The sequence below is a fragment of the Triturus cristatus genome, chromosome 8, assembly GCF_964204655.1.
Source record: "Triturus cristatus chromosome 8, aTriCri1.1, whole genome shotgun sequence".
NCBI lineage: Eukaryota > Metazoa > Chordata > Amphibia > Caudata > Salamandridae > Triturus > Triturus cristatus.
The window spans coordinates 107694886-107707141 of NC_140591.1; the positions used below are offsets into that span (position 1 = coordinate 107694886).

Genomic DNA, 12256 nt, shown 5'->3' on the forward strand with positions numbered 1-12256 from the left:
ACAGTTTTATATTAAAAATTAATGGAAATTAATGCAATACATTTTTTACCATTATTATCTTAATTGGGAATAACATCTTTAATTATTTTAAATATGTTGAAATAAATAAAAATGATTATGCTGACATTTAAATAAAAAAATATTTTACCACCTAAAGTAGAAAAAAAACGTATATTATGCTTTATTAATCATTAAAAGTGATGGATAGAATTATTAAAAGTAATGTAATTATCTTAACCAAAACGAATGCTATATTATTTTTTAAAAACATATTAAAATAGTTCATAATTAAATGCATGTTTTATTTTTAGATATTTTTTAACATTTATGTGGGAGGGTGTTGCAGTACCAGTGGTTGCCATGTGTGGTGCTGGACTTGCTCCAGCTTCTGAGCTGGAGTAATTTACTACTGTTTTGGATCTCTTATAGATGTAGTAACTTTAGAAGTTTAATTTGTGAAAACCAATGGGCTTCCTCTTTTGTGGATGGGTACATGACCCTCGTTAAATCCATCCCCTCCCTAATCCGTTCCCCTTTAGTTGTAAGTATTCCCCATTTTTCAGACACTCATTTGTGTCCCTCCAACATTTTTGCTAAAATGTAATCTTATGTGTGAGGAGACGCCACAATCGGGGCATAGATCTCTGCTAAGAAAAAGATAGGAGAAGCGGAAGTAAGACACCACATAAATTTGTGAATAGCATTTTGTAGCACGTATGTAGCACTATTTTAGTAGTACTAATGTACTACAGAATGGAGTTTGTGAATGGGCTGCATTATATCCAGGAACCCCTTAGATCCGTCTTATCATGATCTATTGCCTGCACTTACCTCTTCACCATTACTGAATTTGCCATGGTCATCGTCAGGAGGCCACTAAAGCTTGCTCCACCCACTGCCTGTGTCAGCGCTACCAATGACAGTACCTGTGTGTAACTCTGACAATCCAGACTACTTGAGGCCACTAAAACTATAAGAATGGCTTGGGCCGCAGGTATTAGTTGTTTTTTTTGTTGTTGTTGTATATTGAATTAATAAATAACTGTTGTTCTGCTCATCTCTAAGGAACACAAACAGTACCACCATGTGGCAGCTGTCATAAGTGCCGGTGTTGACAATTAAGTGCCATTGCCGAGCACCGGAAACCACTGCCTCAAATTAAGCATTGCTGTTCACGTTCAACTTGCATGGAAGCACGATACTCTGGAATGCTTGGCTGTGCGTGCATTCAGAAGCAGGAAGTGCTAGTGGTGCTTTCTAAAATTACTTTTGTGGCGATAATTAAAAAGTCCTCCCCTATGGACAAAGAGGCTACGTGTGTCGCACAGGCCGGTGCAAAGCCCTCATGGGCAACAAAGGGCTGCATCAGGGGCTTAAGTTCACCATATACACCTTGTTGCTTCTAGACTTGATCTAGGAGTACACGTTCATACTTAGCCTGAGCAATGAGAATGAAATAATAATTTGTGGAGTGCGTGAATTAATCTTCGCTACTGGTGATAAGACTGGGCTGTATGTCAGCACTTTTGTTTTTTCACTCTGGTACTACGGACAGGGACCAACATATGCAAATCAATTTTAGTGCAACAGCAAAAAGCCTTTCATAGACCGACATGGTTCTGGGATTGCTTGTGTTCTCATCTGGAGGGGCTCTTACCAGGCAGGTTGGGCTAGACTATTCCTTTTGGAGCAGCACCAAGCCGGACTTGCATACAGCTGGTCTCCGTTTAGAGTAGCATAGTGGGCAAAAAATGATGGACTGGAATGCAGTGCTATGTAATTTCCAATGGCTGACATTAATTCTGGTATGGCACCCATCAATTGTGTTTTCCTCACAGCAAAATCCTGGCCAAAGAAGCTGCAGAACAGAAATTGCTGCTGTTCTGGTACCTCATTGATGTTGCGGCCAGGACCATCACCTCTGGTCCATCCACGCCTCGGCAATAGTAGCTAGAGTCTTCGGACCATATGCTAATGACCCTACAAAAGTCAGTAATCTCCTTTCCTTCGGATGATCTTGTTTGGTCCTCCATGGACAAGGTCCCCCAGCAGTATAGGACTGACATGGTCATAGCAAAATCAATCAGTGCCTTCAAGGTGGCTCCATCAAGACCACCTGCTCTCTGTGGGCTGGCAGAGGCATTCCAGGCTTTGAAGGCTAAAATGTCTCTTCACTTCAAAGCACTGACAGCAGCCTGCTCCTCCTCAGGCCCCACCAGAAGTAAAAAAAAAAAAAAAGATGCTTTAGTGGAAAGTTCAAGGGTGCCCCCCCACCCCCAACTCAAAAGAAGCTAAAGGGTCTCAGTGGTTACCCTAGGGCCCTGTAGCTCTCCTGTTGACTATCTGAGAAGCCAGAGTCTAGTCCTGTTGGGAGGCTTTCGCTCCACTTCCATCAGTGGACTCAGATAACCATTGATGGCCATGGTCTCCTGATCCCACTGCAGCGCGTTCAACCTCCTGTGCCCAAGGCTCGAGTCGGGGGTACACGCAGGTGGACGGCGTCCACCCACTCTTTTCACAGGGTGGACGCCATCCCCCCTGCCAAGAAGTTGAGCCCCACTCTTAAACATGCTGACCTCGTCCCGGTGTAAGGTTGAGACACCAGGATTCTTTCAGCAGCGCCAGCTTGTTATCTGCTTCTCCTCTGAGCAGCACCGTGCAGACTGGGAAGGGGGTTTTGTTGTTTGAAACTCCAGCTGGGTCATAACAAAGGCCGAACTTAAGGGCTCATTGGGCCTTCTTTGTCCGAGTATCCAGGCTCAGGGCTGCCTATAACCTCACACCTAGATGTAAACGCAGAGGAAGGGAATCAAAACCAGCAGCTTGTTAACACTTCAAAGGCATATAAGAGAAGGGCGAGTTTGACTTTGTTCGGACCCCCATACAAAATATGATATTCATACGCTGTAAGAATGTCAGATGAGTTACTCTGTACCAGTGCAAAAATATTATTATATTGTCAAATAATCACACAAGTTTGTAAGTCATTGTACAGGATGGGTTACATAAGACAGTGAGGGTTACTGGGTGCAGGAGTCGCATATCCTTCAGAGCTCACTGAACTATACTATAAGGATTAAAATGCAACTGCGTGTAACAAAAGGATCACTGTGTTCAAAGCAGTAACCTACTTACCTATCTACATAAAATAAAATATGCCATCTGCATGTTACATGATGTGCTTTGCAGGAGGCACATAAACCCGGTATGCTACTTTTTAAGTCAAAATTAGGACTAGACAAAAAAAGATCTTTCCATCAAATGTGTTAACCACCAGGCAGCTAAAGCAATGACATCTACATGGAAATGTGCTGCACATAGACTATTACGCCTGATGAGGTAGGCTGGCAGCAGAGTTAGATTGTCAATCCTTGTGTAAAGGAACCTGTCACACGACGTGATGCCACTTCCTGTGATATCACTTCCTGAGTTACTACCCAACTTGGAGAGTCCCACACTTTTTTTTTTTTTATAGGACTTGTGCCCTGTCCTGCCTGCGCCCCATTCAGCACCTCAAGAATGCATGAGTTCCAGAGACTTCATCTTCCAAGTAGCCGAGCCAGCCCCGCCTCCAGGAAGAATCCAGGATTACCACTTCTGCTGCACGTTGTAAGGGCAAATGGGAATGGTCTGAAGCATTTTGGGTCTCTGCAGCTTAAATAAGTCCCTTTTCCTGCAGAGGTTTAACGTGCCGATTTTGGGCGATATCCTCCTGGCAGCATTTCCGGCGTATGCTGAAAAAGCAAAACGAGCAGTACAGGGCGCTGCCACTTTGCATTAGTGCTGCCCCGGAGGTCTTCACTCAGATCATGGCCCGGGTAGGGGTCTTTCTGCAGCATCAGAATTGCCGCTGACCGCGGCTCCCAAGGTTATCCTTTAGGGGTAGAACTTGAGACTAAGGGGGCATCTCCTGCTCCGGCATCACAAATAAGCGATAGCTACGCTGGGATGGAGTACCATGCAGGTCCTGCCACCACTGGGTTCCCCCCAGGCGATGGGTTCATTTTAGGTGGGACCACGAAGTCTACGGTTCCTGGGAAGCTTCCAGCCGTAGGGCATTTAGCAACAGATAAAGTATCAGCGTGTGGGTATCAGACATCTGCTTTCTGGGAGCACCGTGCCCTGGGAGCACGCGCGTTGCCCTAACTCTGAGGCCCACCCATAAGGGGGCCGAGTAGCAAAACAAGTAAATAGGCTCCATAGGCGGGCCTCTGGCCTTACAGCTGGGTGAAACCACCATCATTTGGAGATAGGCCCAGGTAAAATAGGGCTTTTTCTTAATGTCTAGAGGACCATTGCGGTTGGGGGTATCCCCCACCGGATTCACTGGTCGCGTACTGCAGCTGCAGGAGACTGGGATCCTGGTTTACGGACACTTTTACCGCGCTCAGGGGGCGCTGCCAGCAAACATATGGTGTCAGCGGGGCAAACACAAGGGGACATTATGTCAATAGTACATTTGTCACGCCCAGGGTGCACTAAATCTCTACTTCAACGGAGCAGGAATTTGGCACTGCTGGGGATGCTCTGGGTTTGTGGGGGGGGGGGGCACCCTCCGCCACCCTCCTACTGAGGAGCATGATGGGAGGGGCGAAGTAGGACTTAGTCAATCGTCAATGCTTGAACTTTACTGACAGCGCGCAATGCTTAAGCCAGACAGATTCCCGAAGCTGGTATACCTAGGGGGTTTCATCACTGTGGGATCTGTAGGGGCATAATTCCCATAAGGAATAAGGGATGGTGGGCAAGGGCAAGAGTCGCCCCTTGCCCAGGGTCACGCGCTGGCAGCCGGGAGCACTCCTGTGCTCCAGGTTGAGCAATCAGAGGGGACTGGCCAAAGGTTAAGTAAAACCCTTCTCGGCTTCATAGCCAAAGAGGGTAGGCCCAGAATTGTGAAGAGGGTAACCTGCCCGCATGGGGGGCAAATAGTTCTTGGCACATCTCCCCAGGCCCAACGGGTCCTCTATTTCAGCAGACCCTATCCGGTTAGGATAGCGTCTTGGGCCTTGGGGACATAGATGGGGCCATCTACAACACCAGGAGCTATAGCCCACTGGTAAGTCTTGGGCCTGTGGACATAAGGGATCTCACAGGGTTTGAGTCCCGATAGCGCTGTCACACTGTCATGAGGTGGCAGAATTTCAAACTCTTCTTTCTGCTAGGATGGTTGCCTTCCAGCTAGTTGCAGGAAGCCCTAGATAGGAGAGGTTGCAGGTAAGACTATAGCGGGTTGGTGGGGGGCCCTGGCTGCGACGGTTAGCCGCCTCCAGGGCTGTGGCGGAGTTACAGGGCAATCTGGAAGCAGGCCGGTACAAAGGGTACCTCTGCGCGGCACCATAGGTGGTGCCTGAGCCAAAACCGAGGAGCCTCAAGGGAGGTCCCGGAAGCTGTGTCGGCGCCCCGCTAGTCCTGCGGGCGGTTGTGGGCCTGAACAACCGGGGGCTTGCTATGCGACGCTCCTCCCCGAGAGGGGGGGCGTGAGTAGAATTACCAATGGCACGTGATCGTAGAAAGAATCACCTGGAGGGCAGCAACGGCGGGCATCGCTCCTGCGCAGCCCGGCTCATCAGGCGGGCAGGCGACCCAGTGGGTTGCCTGCTCTTGGATCACCCGTAAGATAACCCACCCATTACATATCCTGGAATTATGTAATAAATCTGCAGCATTGTTACCCAACACCAACTGTCTTGTGTGTGTCATTTGGGTAACCTATTATGGGGGAGGGGGGACAGCGGGGTGCCCCTGGGGGTACTATGCCGCTGACCGCGGCCCCCACAGGGGGCCATTCGGCGGTCGGCGCCTTAGTGCCCCCGGGGCACCGGTCACCCCTCCCCACCCCCTCCCACTGGGGGGGGGTGGGGACGCAGACCGGAGCCCCCCTCCTCGGGCTGGCCGGAATTGACGTGCAATACGTGTCACTTCCTGGCCCTGGTGTGAGGGGGAGGCTATTTAGCCTTCCCCCACCTTCCTGGCGACCTCTTTGTCGCCCACCTCGCCTTTTCCCTCCCTACCGCTTACCCGGCGTAGGCGTTGGGTGGGGGGGGGGGGTTCTGAGCGTTGTAATATTTTCTTTTTTTGTTGCAGGCGGAGTTACAGGGCGATCTGGAAGCAGGCCGGTACAAAGGGTACCTCTGCGCGGCACCATAGGGGGTGCCTGAGCCAAAACCGAGGAGCCTCAAGGGAGGTCCCGGAAGCCGTGTCGGCGCCCCGCTAGTCCTGCGGGCGGTTGTGGGCCTGAACAACCGGGGGCTTGCTATGCGACGCTCCGCCCCGAGAGGGGGGGGCGTGAGTAGAATTACCAACGGCACGTGATCGTAGAAAGAATCACCTGGAGGGCAGCAACGGCGGGCATCGCTCCCGCGCAGCCCGGCTCATCAGGCGGGCAGGCGACCCAGTGGGTTGCCTGCCCTTGGATCGCCCGTAAGATAACCCACCCATTACATATCCTGGAATTATGTAATAAACCTGCAGCATTGTTACCCAACACCAACTGTCTCGTGTGTGTCATTTGGGTAACCTATTATGGGGGAGAGGGGACAGCAGGGTGCCCCTGGGGGTACTATACATCTGTTTTCCCTGTGTGGAAGAATGTCTCCTTCAGGTAGTAAGAGGGGAGGAGACCTAGTCTGGCCTAGTCCTGCCCTCCTGAACCGCATTAAGCTGATGCGTTGAATGCTACTCCACGTGGCGGAATGCTGGGACCAGCCGCTGGGCGACCAGACCGAGCCTGTTCGGATCCTGCCATCCCTTGCCCCAACGCTGGGATGATGGCTTCTGCTCCAAGCCTCAACGTTGTTGGTAGACTCGATAGCAACTCAGAATACAGAATGGAGGGGGAAAGAGCAGGATAAGGCAGCGTAGACCTAGGGAAACAGGTAGCCCGAAAGAGTGTCAGCAAAATGTGTAAGAGCACAGTGCTTAATTTGAGGCGGTGCACTTACTTGTGAACACCAGTGTTTGTGACAGTCTGCCACATGGTGGCGCTATCTGTCTAATTTAGAGATGATCACAGCCACGATTGTTTATGAACTCAGTATACATTTAATATAACTTTTACCTGCTGCCCAAGCCGTTCTTATAGCGTTGGGGGCCTGGAATAGTCTGAAATGCCACACTTGTAGGAGTGTGATGGCTAGTAGTTATGTTGGTGCTGTCATAGGCAGCACTGGCAGGGGCCATGGGTGGTGCAAGCTGCAGTGAACTCCTGGCGAGGGCCCTGGCACTTATATTTTTAAAGATTAAGCACTGGTAAGGGATGGTCTAAGTGGCCATCTGGCGTGTACCTCGGCATACATCACTAACCAGGACCTACTAGGAGAATGCCCCGGATTTCGCTTTGGACCTGGTGAGTGTGCCCTAACTCTAGACAGAGGTTTGGCTCCCTGCCTAGTGTGGCGATGAGTGAAACATGACATTATCCACCTGGCAGTCAAGGGCTGAGCAGCTGGCCAGGTGCATCACTGTGTCAAAGTCACAAACAGACATTAAATCTCAGGTCCCTTGTTCTAACTTCTATCTAGATAAAAAACATATTCTCTGGCATGTTACAAAGAGTGCTGAAGAAGACAAGCCTGGTGCCGGCTGCTTCCTAAGGACAGTGGGCCACTTCCGGTTGGCAGATCCCAAGTTCAAACCCGCCACTGGCATTTCCTTAAATTTGGCCTGGAATGGCCTGTTTAGCAGCTCATTTAGTGATGTATTTTCTGGGGTGTGTTGTGGCAGTGCAGCGTGTCTCCTTGCAGGCACCTGAGAGTACTAGGAGTCCAGTCATGTGCAGGAACGGTGTCCAATCTCACACTATTCATATGTACCTTTTCTGTAAACATATATGTGCAGGTGATAGCAGCTACCAGGGACATGTTCAGTCCAGTGTTCTATAAATGCCTGGGAAACAGCCGGTGGGTTTACCCTGGGTGGACAGGTAAAGGCACACATTCTTAAATATTATGTGGGAAAGGCTTTGCGGAGTGAGCTAGCTGTGCATTCCATTCAATATGTCAGTTTTTATACAGGTCCCAAAAATGGGAACTGAGTTATGGAGACTGAGCCTTCTCAGTGACTGCAACGAAGGAGTGGAAACTACTTCCACAAGCATTACCTTCAGAGCTTCGCCTCCTGAAGGTCCAGATATTGCTTAAATCTTTCTTTTTAACAAAGAAATACCACTTATTGTCATAATTGTACTGGTTTTATCAGCCAGGACGTACATTCCTGATGCCTTATGCTCACCCGATGGAGTTTTTCTAACTATATTGTACTTTTATCTGTTGCCTATGAGTTGCTCCTACATTGCCAAGAAGATTTGCAAAAAATACACAAAATAAATGCAAGCAACATAACTTAAAAGCAAATAACATCAAAACAATTAAAATATATTTGAACTTTCCTATAAAGATTATTGAAGTCAGTTCACTCTGTCTTGGCCTCTCCTATCTGCCTCCTGTTCCTTCTTTTCCATCTTTCCTCGTCCCCATGGATGCTTCGAGTCCATCTTATCATCCCCATGGATGCTTCGAGTCCATCTGTCCTCGTCCCCCTGGATGCTTCGAGTCCATCTTTCCTCGTCCCCATGGATGCTTCGAGTCCATCTGTCCTCGTCCCCCTGGATGCTTCGAGTCCATCTTTCCTCGTCCCCATGGATGCTTCGAGTCCATCTGTCCTCGTCCCCCTGGATGCTTCGAGTCCATCTTTCCTCGTCCCCCTGGATGCTTCGAGTCCATCTTTCCTCGTCCCCCTGGATGCTTTGAGTCCATCTTTCCTCGTCCCCCTGGATGCTTCGAGTTTAATGGTAAGAAACAAAATACAAATGACCAAGAACATAACAAATGATTTTTTTCAGTGCAAACTAAGCAAAAAGCTCCATTGCCCAGAATAGTGCCCAATAGCTTCACTGTGAACAGGACTGGAATCCAGTGGTTGAGGCCAGACAAAAATACTTACAGGCTGATTGAGAGTATCGGTTACAGAAATTCCCATCCCACTGGCAGGGGAAATTCCCCTAAATTGTCAGCTCTGCACTCTTGTAGGAGAGGGCTTTCCCTGAAAGCAGCTGTTTCCCGAAATACCAGGACAGAATGCTGACTTGTCTAAAAAGGCCGCTTCTCTTTCCATTGTGGTCTGTGAAAGCCTGACTCACTTTCCATGGTGGCCTGTGAAAGCCTGCCTCACTTTCCATGATGGTCTGTGGAAGCCTGCCTCACTTTCCATGGTGGTCCGTTCAGTTGAAGAGCCAGGTCTTGAGCATCTTCCTGAAGATGTTCGGGGAGGGGGCGTCTGATGTAGATCGGGAGCTGGTTCCAGGTCTTGGCCGCGATGTAGAGGCTCTTCCACCTGTTCTGGCTCTGCGGATGCGAGGGCGAGGTTGGCGATCGGAGTCTTGGGTCCTGTGTCAGTATTTCCTGCAACTAACTCTGTAAACATGGTGGCAGATCTGGTTCCCACAATGGGTGACACAGTGACTACGATGGAGGTGTTTTCACTGGCGGATCATTGACACGTCTAGAATTTTAAAGTTGGCATACATTGGACCAGTGATAAAAGTATAAATAAAATTATCCGTGTTTGCTTAAAATGTTTACACCTGAGTTTGTGTGTGCATAAAGCTAGATTTATATATGGGTATAAATAAATCTATACAAACATACCAAGCCAGATTTGATGTAAACAGTTCAAGTAAACAACACTGCTTTGCAGTGAGGTGTCATGGACAATTTAGTGTGTTTAGGAAGGCTCAGTTTGATTTTCTGTGCTGCCTCCTGGCACATTCACCAGCTGTAGTGGTGCGGTCATAGAGTGGTGGATATCGCAATGCCTAGATAAGGGCACAGGTCCAATCTTACACACCCTCCAGAGATGCCAGTGCGGTGGGATATCTGTCATTGAAATAAACCCAAACAGGAAGCTGTTATTGCGTCGTGGATGGGGATCCTCTAAATGTTTTGCTTACCCTGCGTTACTGCCCACCTCTAAATCAAGCTCTCTTAACCGATGAGTTTCAACCATAATGTATGTATTAAAGTGGCTGGATCTATTGGTACCTGTATCATTTACTACCTTGGTAATGAAGGGCTTGGGCATTTCATTAAGCAGCAACCGGAGCTCGCCTGTTGAGGTGGGGCGTTTACAGAAGGATAATCTGCTCCAGGCAAACTCCTTGAGTTTTTATAACATGTCTTGTCCATCTACCTTTGTTTGCAGAGCATTAGAATTCTGTTGTTCTTCTTCCCTTACTGGCTGTTTCTCTGGATTCTTCTCAGGTGCCGCTTCCCAAGCCAATCCGCAAGAAGCCACCATGCTCGCTTCCGCTTCCAGTGGTCAAGGTAGAGCTGGGTCACAATGGTGAGGAGGTGAGAGATGTTCGATTTGTAGGACTGGTGGGAAGGGGGAGAACGGGAATGGATCTGCCTTGCTAGGTGACAACCTTCAGCATCAGGAAACCAGCATCTAGATGTTGTTTCCATCACTTGCCATGCCATCTTTGCTTTCCTGAATGCGAGTTTCTCGTGGTGGCACCTGAAGCATTAACAGAACCACTAGAAGTAGTCTAATAGTTGGGCCCTAGTTATATAATGATCACAAGAAACAGATACATGCACAGGTTTTGTTAGAGCAAGCTGTTGAGATAATGCCCCCTCTTTATCTCTGATACACATCTTGAAATTCTCAGTTAGTTATGTGTGTATATATATGATATATCTTTAGCATGAACCTACCCTAAAGCAGCAGAGTGCTGTACATGGTCAAATACAAGCAAAAAGTAAACGAGTAATAGAAGATTAAGGTGGGTTGTGGACACTTAATGCATTGTAGTGTTCTTTAAAGAGGTGTCTTCAACGCTTTCCTAAAATCTAAGAAGAGTCAGCAAGAAGTGAATGCTGAGCAGTTGGATCAGAAGTAAACCTTTGCCTCAGAAACAAGAACATGTGTATTACAATAGATTGTTCATTCCCACCGAAGAATGGCAACAAGAAATCTTGAAACAGCCCCATAATGCTCCTGCAGCAGGTCGGCCAAGAATTAGGAAAACCAAAGAATTGATATCTGGTTATTTCTGGAGGCCTAATATGCAGCAAACTATAGAGAAATATATACAGTTGCTCAGTTACTCACAAGCTAAGACCAGCGCTGCTAAATATACTGGACTTTACCAACACCCCGTTACACTTGGTCTCCACTTTCTGTAGCTTTTATGTAGGTCCCACTAAATCTAAAGCTTATGATGTCCTATGTGTACTAATTTTGTAAGCTTGGACGATTTGTTCCTTTAAGGGCACTGCCGTCTGAACTGGCAAAACATTTTTAAAAGAAGTAGTTAGATTCCATGGTCTACCAGAATTGATTATAACTGACAGAGGTGCACAGTTCATGCATCATTTTTGGAATACTCTTTTGTGCACTTTAAGTCTACTAACTTCCATCCTTAGACGGATGGAGAGACAATGATTGAGCCATACTTCAGAACAATTTGTCTATTGCTTTTTGGTAAATCAAGAGACAGAACTTGAGATATTGGGTTATGCAATTTATAGTGGATTAGGTTTTTCCCCATTCTAGTGCCCTTAAGAGAAACATCCTTTTATTAGCTATTCCTCTTTCACAAATTATCTAGTATCATCTGTTAATTACTTCTTACAAATATCCAGTACTATTCATAAGCAACAAAGACCGCATGCAATATTGAGACAGAGAGCGCGTAGGAAAGACCCTCTGTATAAATCAATGGTCAGAGTTTGTTTGTCGACTTCACATCTCTCAATCACAGGGTCACATCCAAAATTCTCTCCTAGATTTGTGGGTCGTTTTATTACTGAATGAGTGCGCGTCAAGCAGCTGTGTTTATTGAAGTCGCCTAACACCTGGAGGTTATCTCCTGTTTTTCAAACATTAAGCCTGTTCATGTACGTATGTATGTGGTATTTCTGTAGTGCGAACATAGCAAAAAGGCAGCAGAGCCTTGTACATGGTTAAAGACAAGAATGAAGTCAAAGAGTAAAAGGAGAGGAAGCAGGGTTTACGATGGTGAATGCATTGCGATGTAATGGTCTTTAAAGAGGAGGTATGTAAAGTGATTTAACCACGCCTTATGTGAGGTATATGTAGGAATGATTACTCCTGTAATGGCACAGTACCATTTAAATGAACCTACATTGAAGAATCCATAATGGTGAAAATTCTGAATAAAGTTATATGTCCAACAATGATGACACTACTAGGACAAATCCTTAGTGACTCGTAAACATATGCCTAATCCTGACTT

The 12256-nt window shown here is 47.3% G+C and overlaps 1 protein-coding gene across 2 annotated transcripts in view; it reads left to right on the forward strand.

Moving 5' to 3' along the window:
- RCSD1 (RCSD domain containing 1) overlaps positions 1-12256 on the forward strand; it is a 231137-nt gene that overhangs the window by 165217 nt on the left and 53664 nt on the right. The window contains exon 3 of one of the 2 annotated variants that reach the window (XM_085621127.1): positions 10257-10346. In XM_085621127.1, coding sequence (XP_085477253.1) covers positions 10257-10346 — 90 coding nt within the window. The remainder of the gene's footprint in view (positions 1-10256; positions 10347-12256) is intronic. The other variant, XM_085621128.1, reaches the window with a different exon arrangement.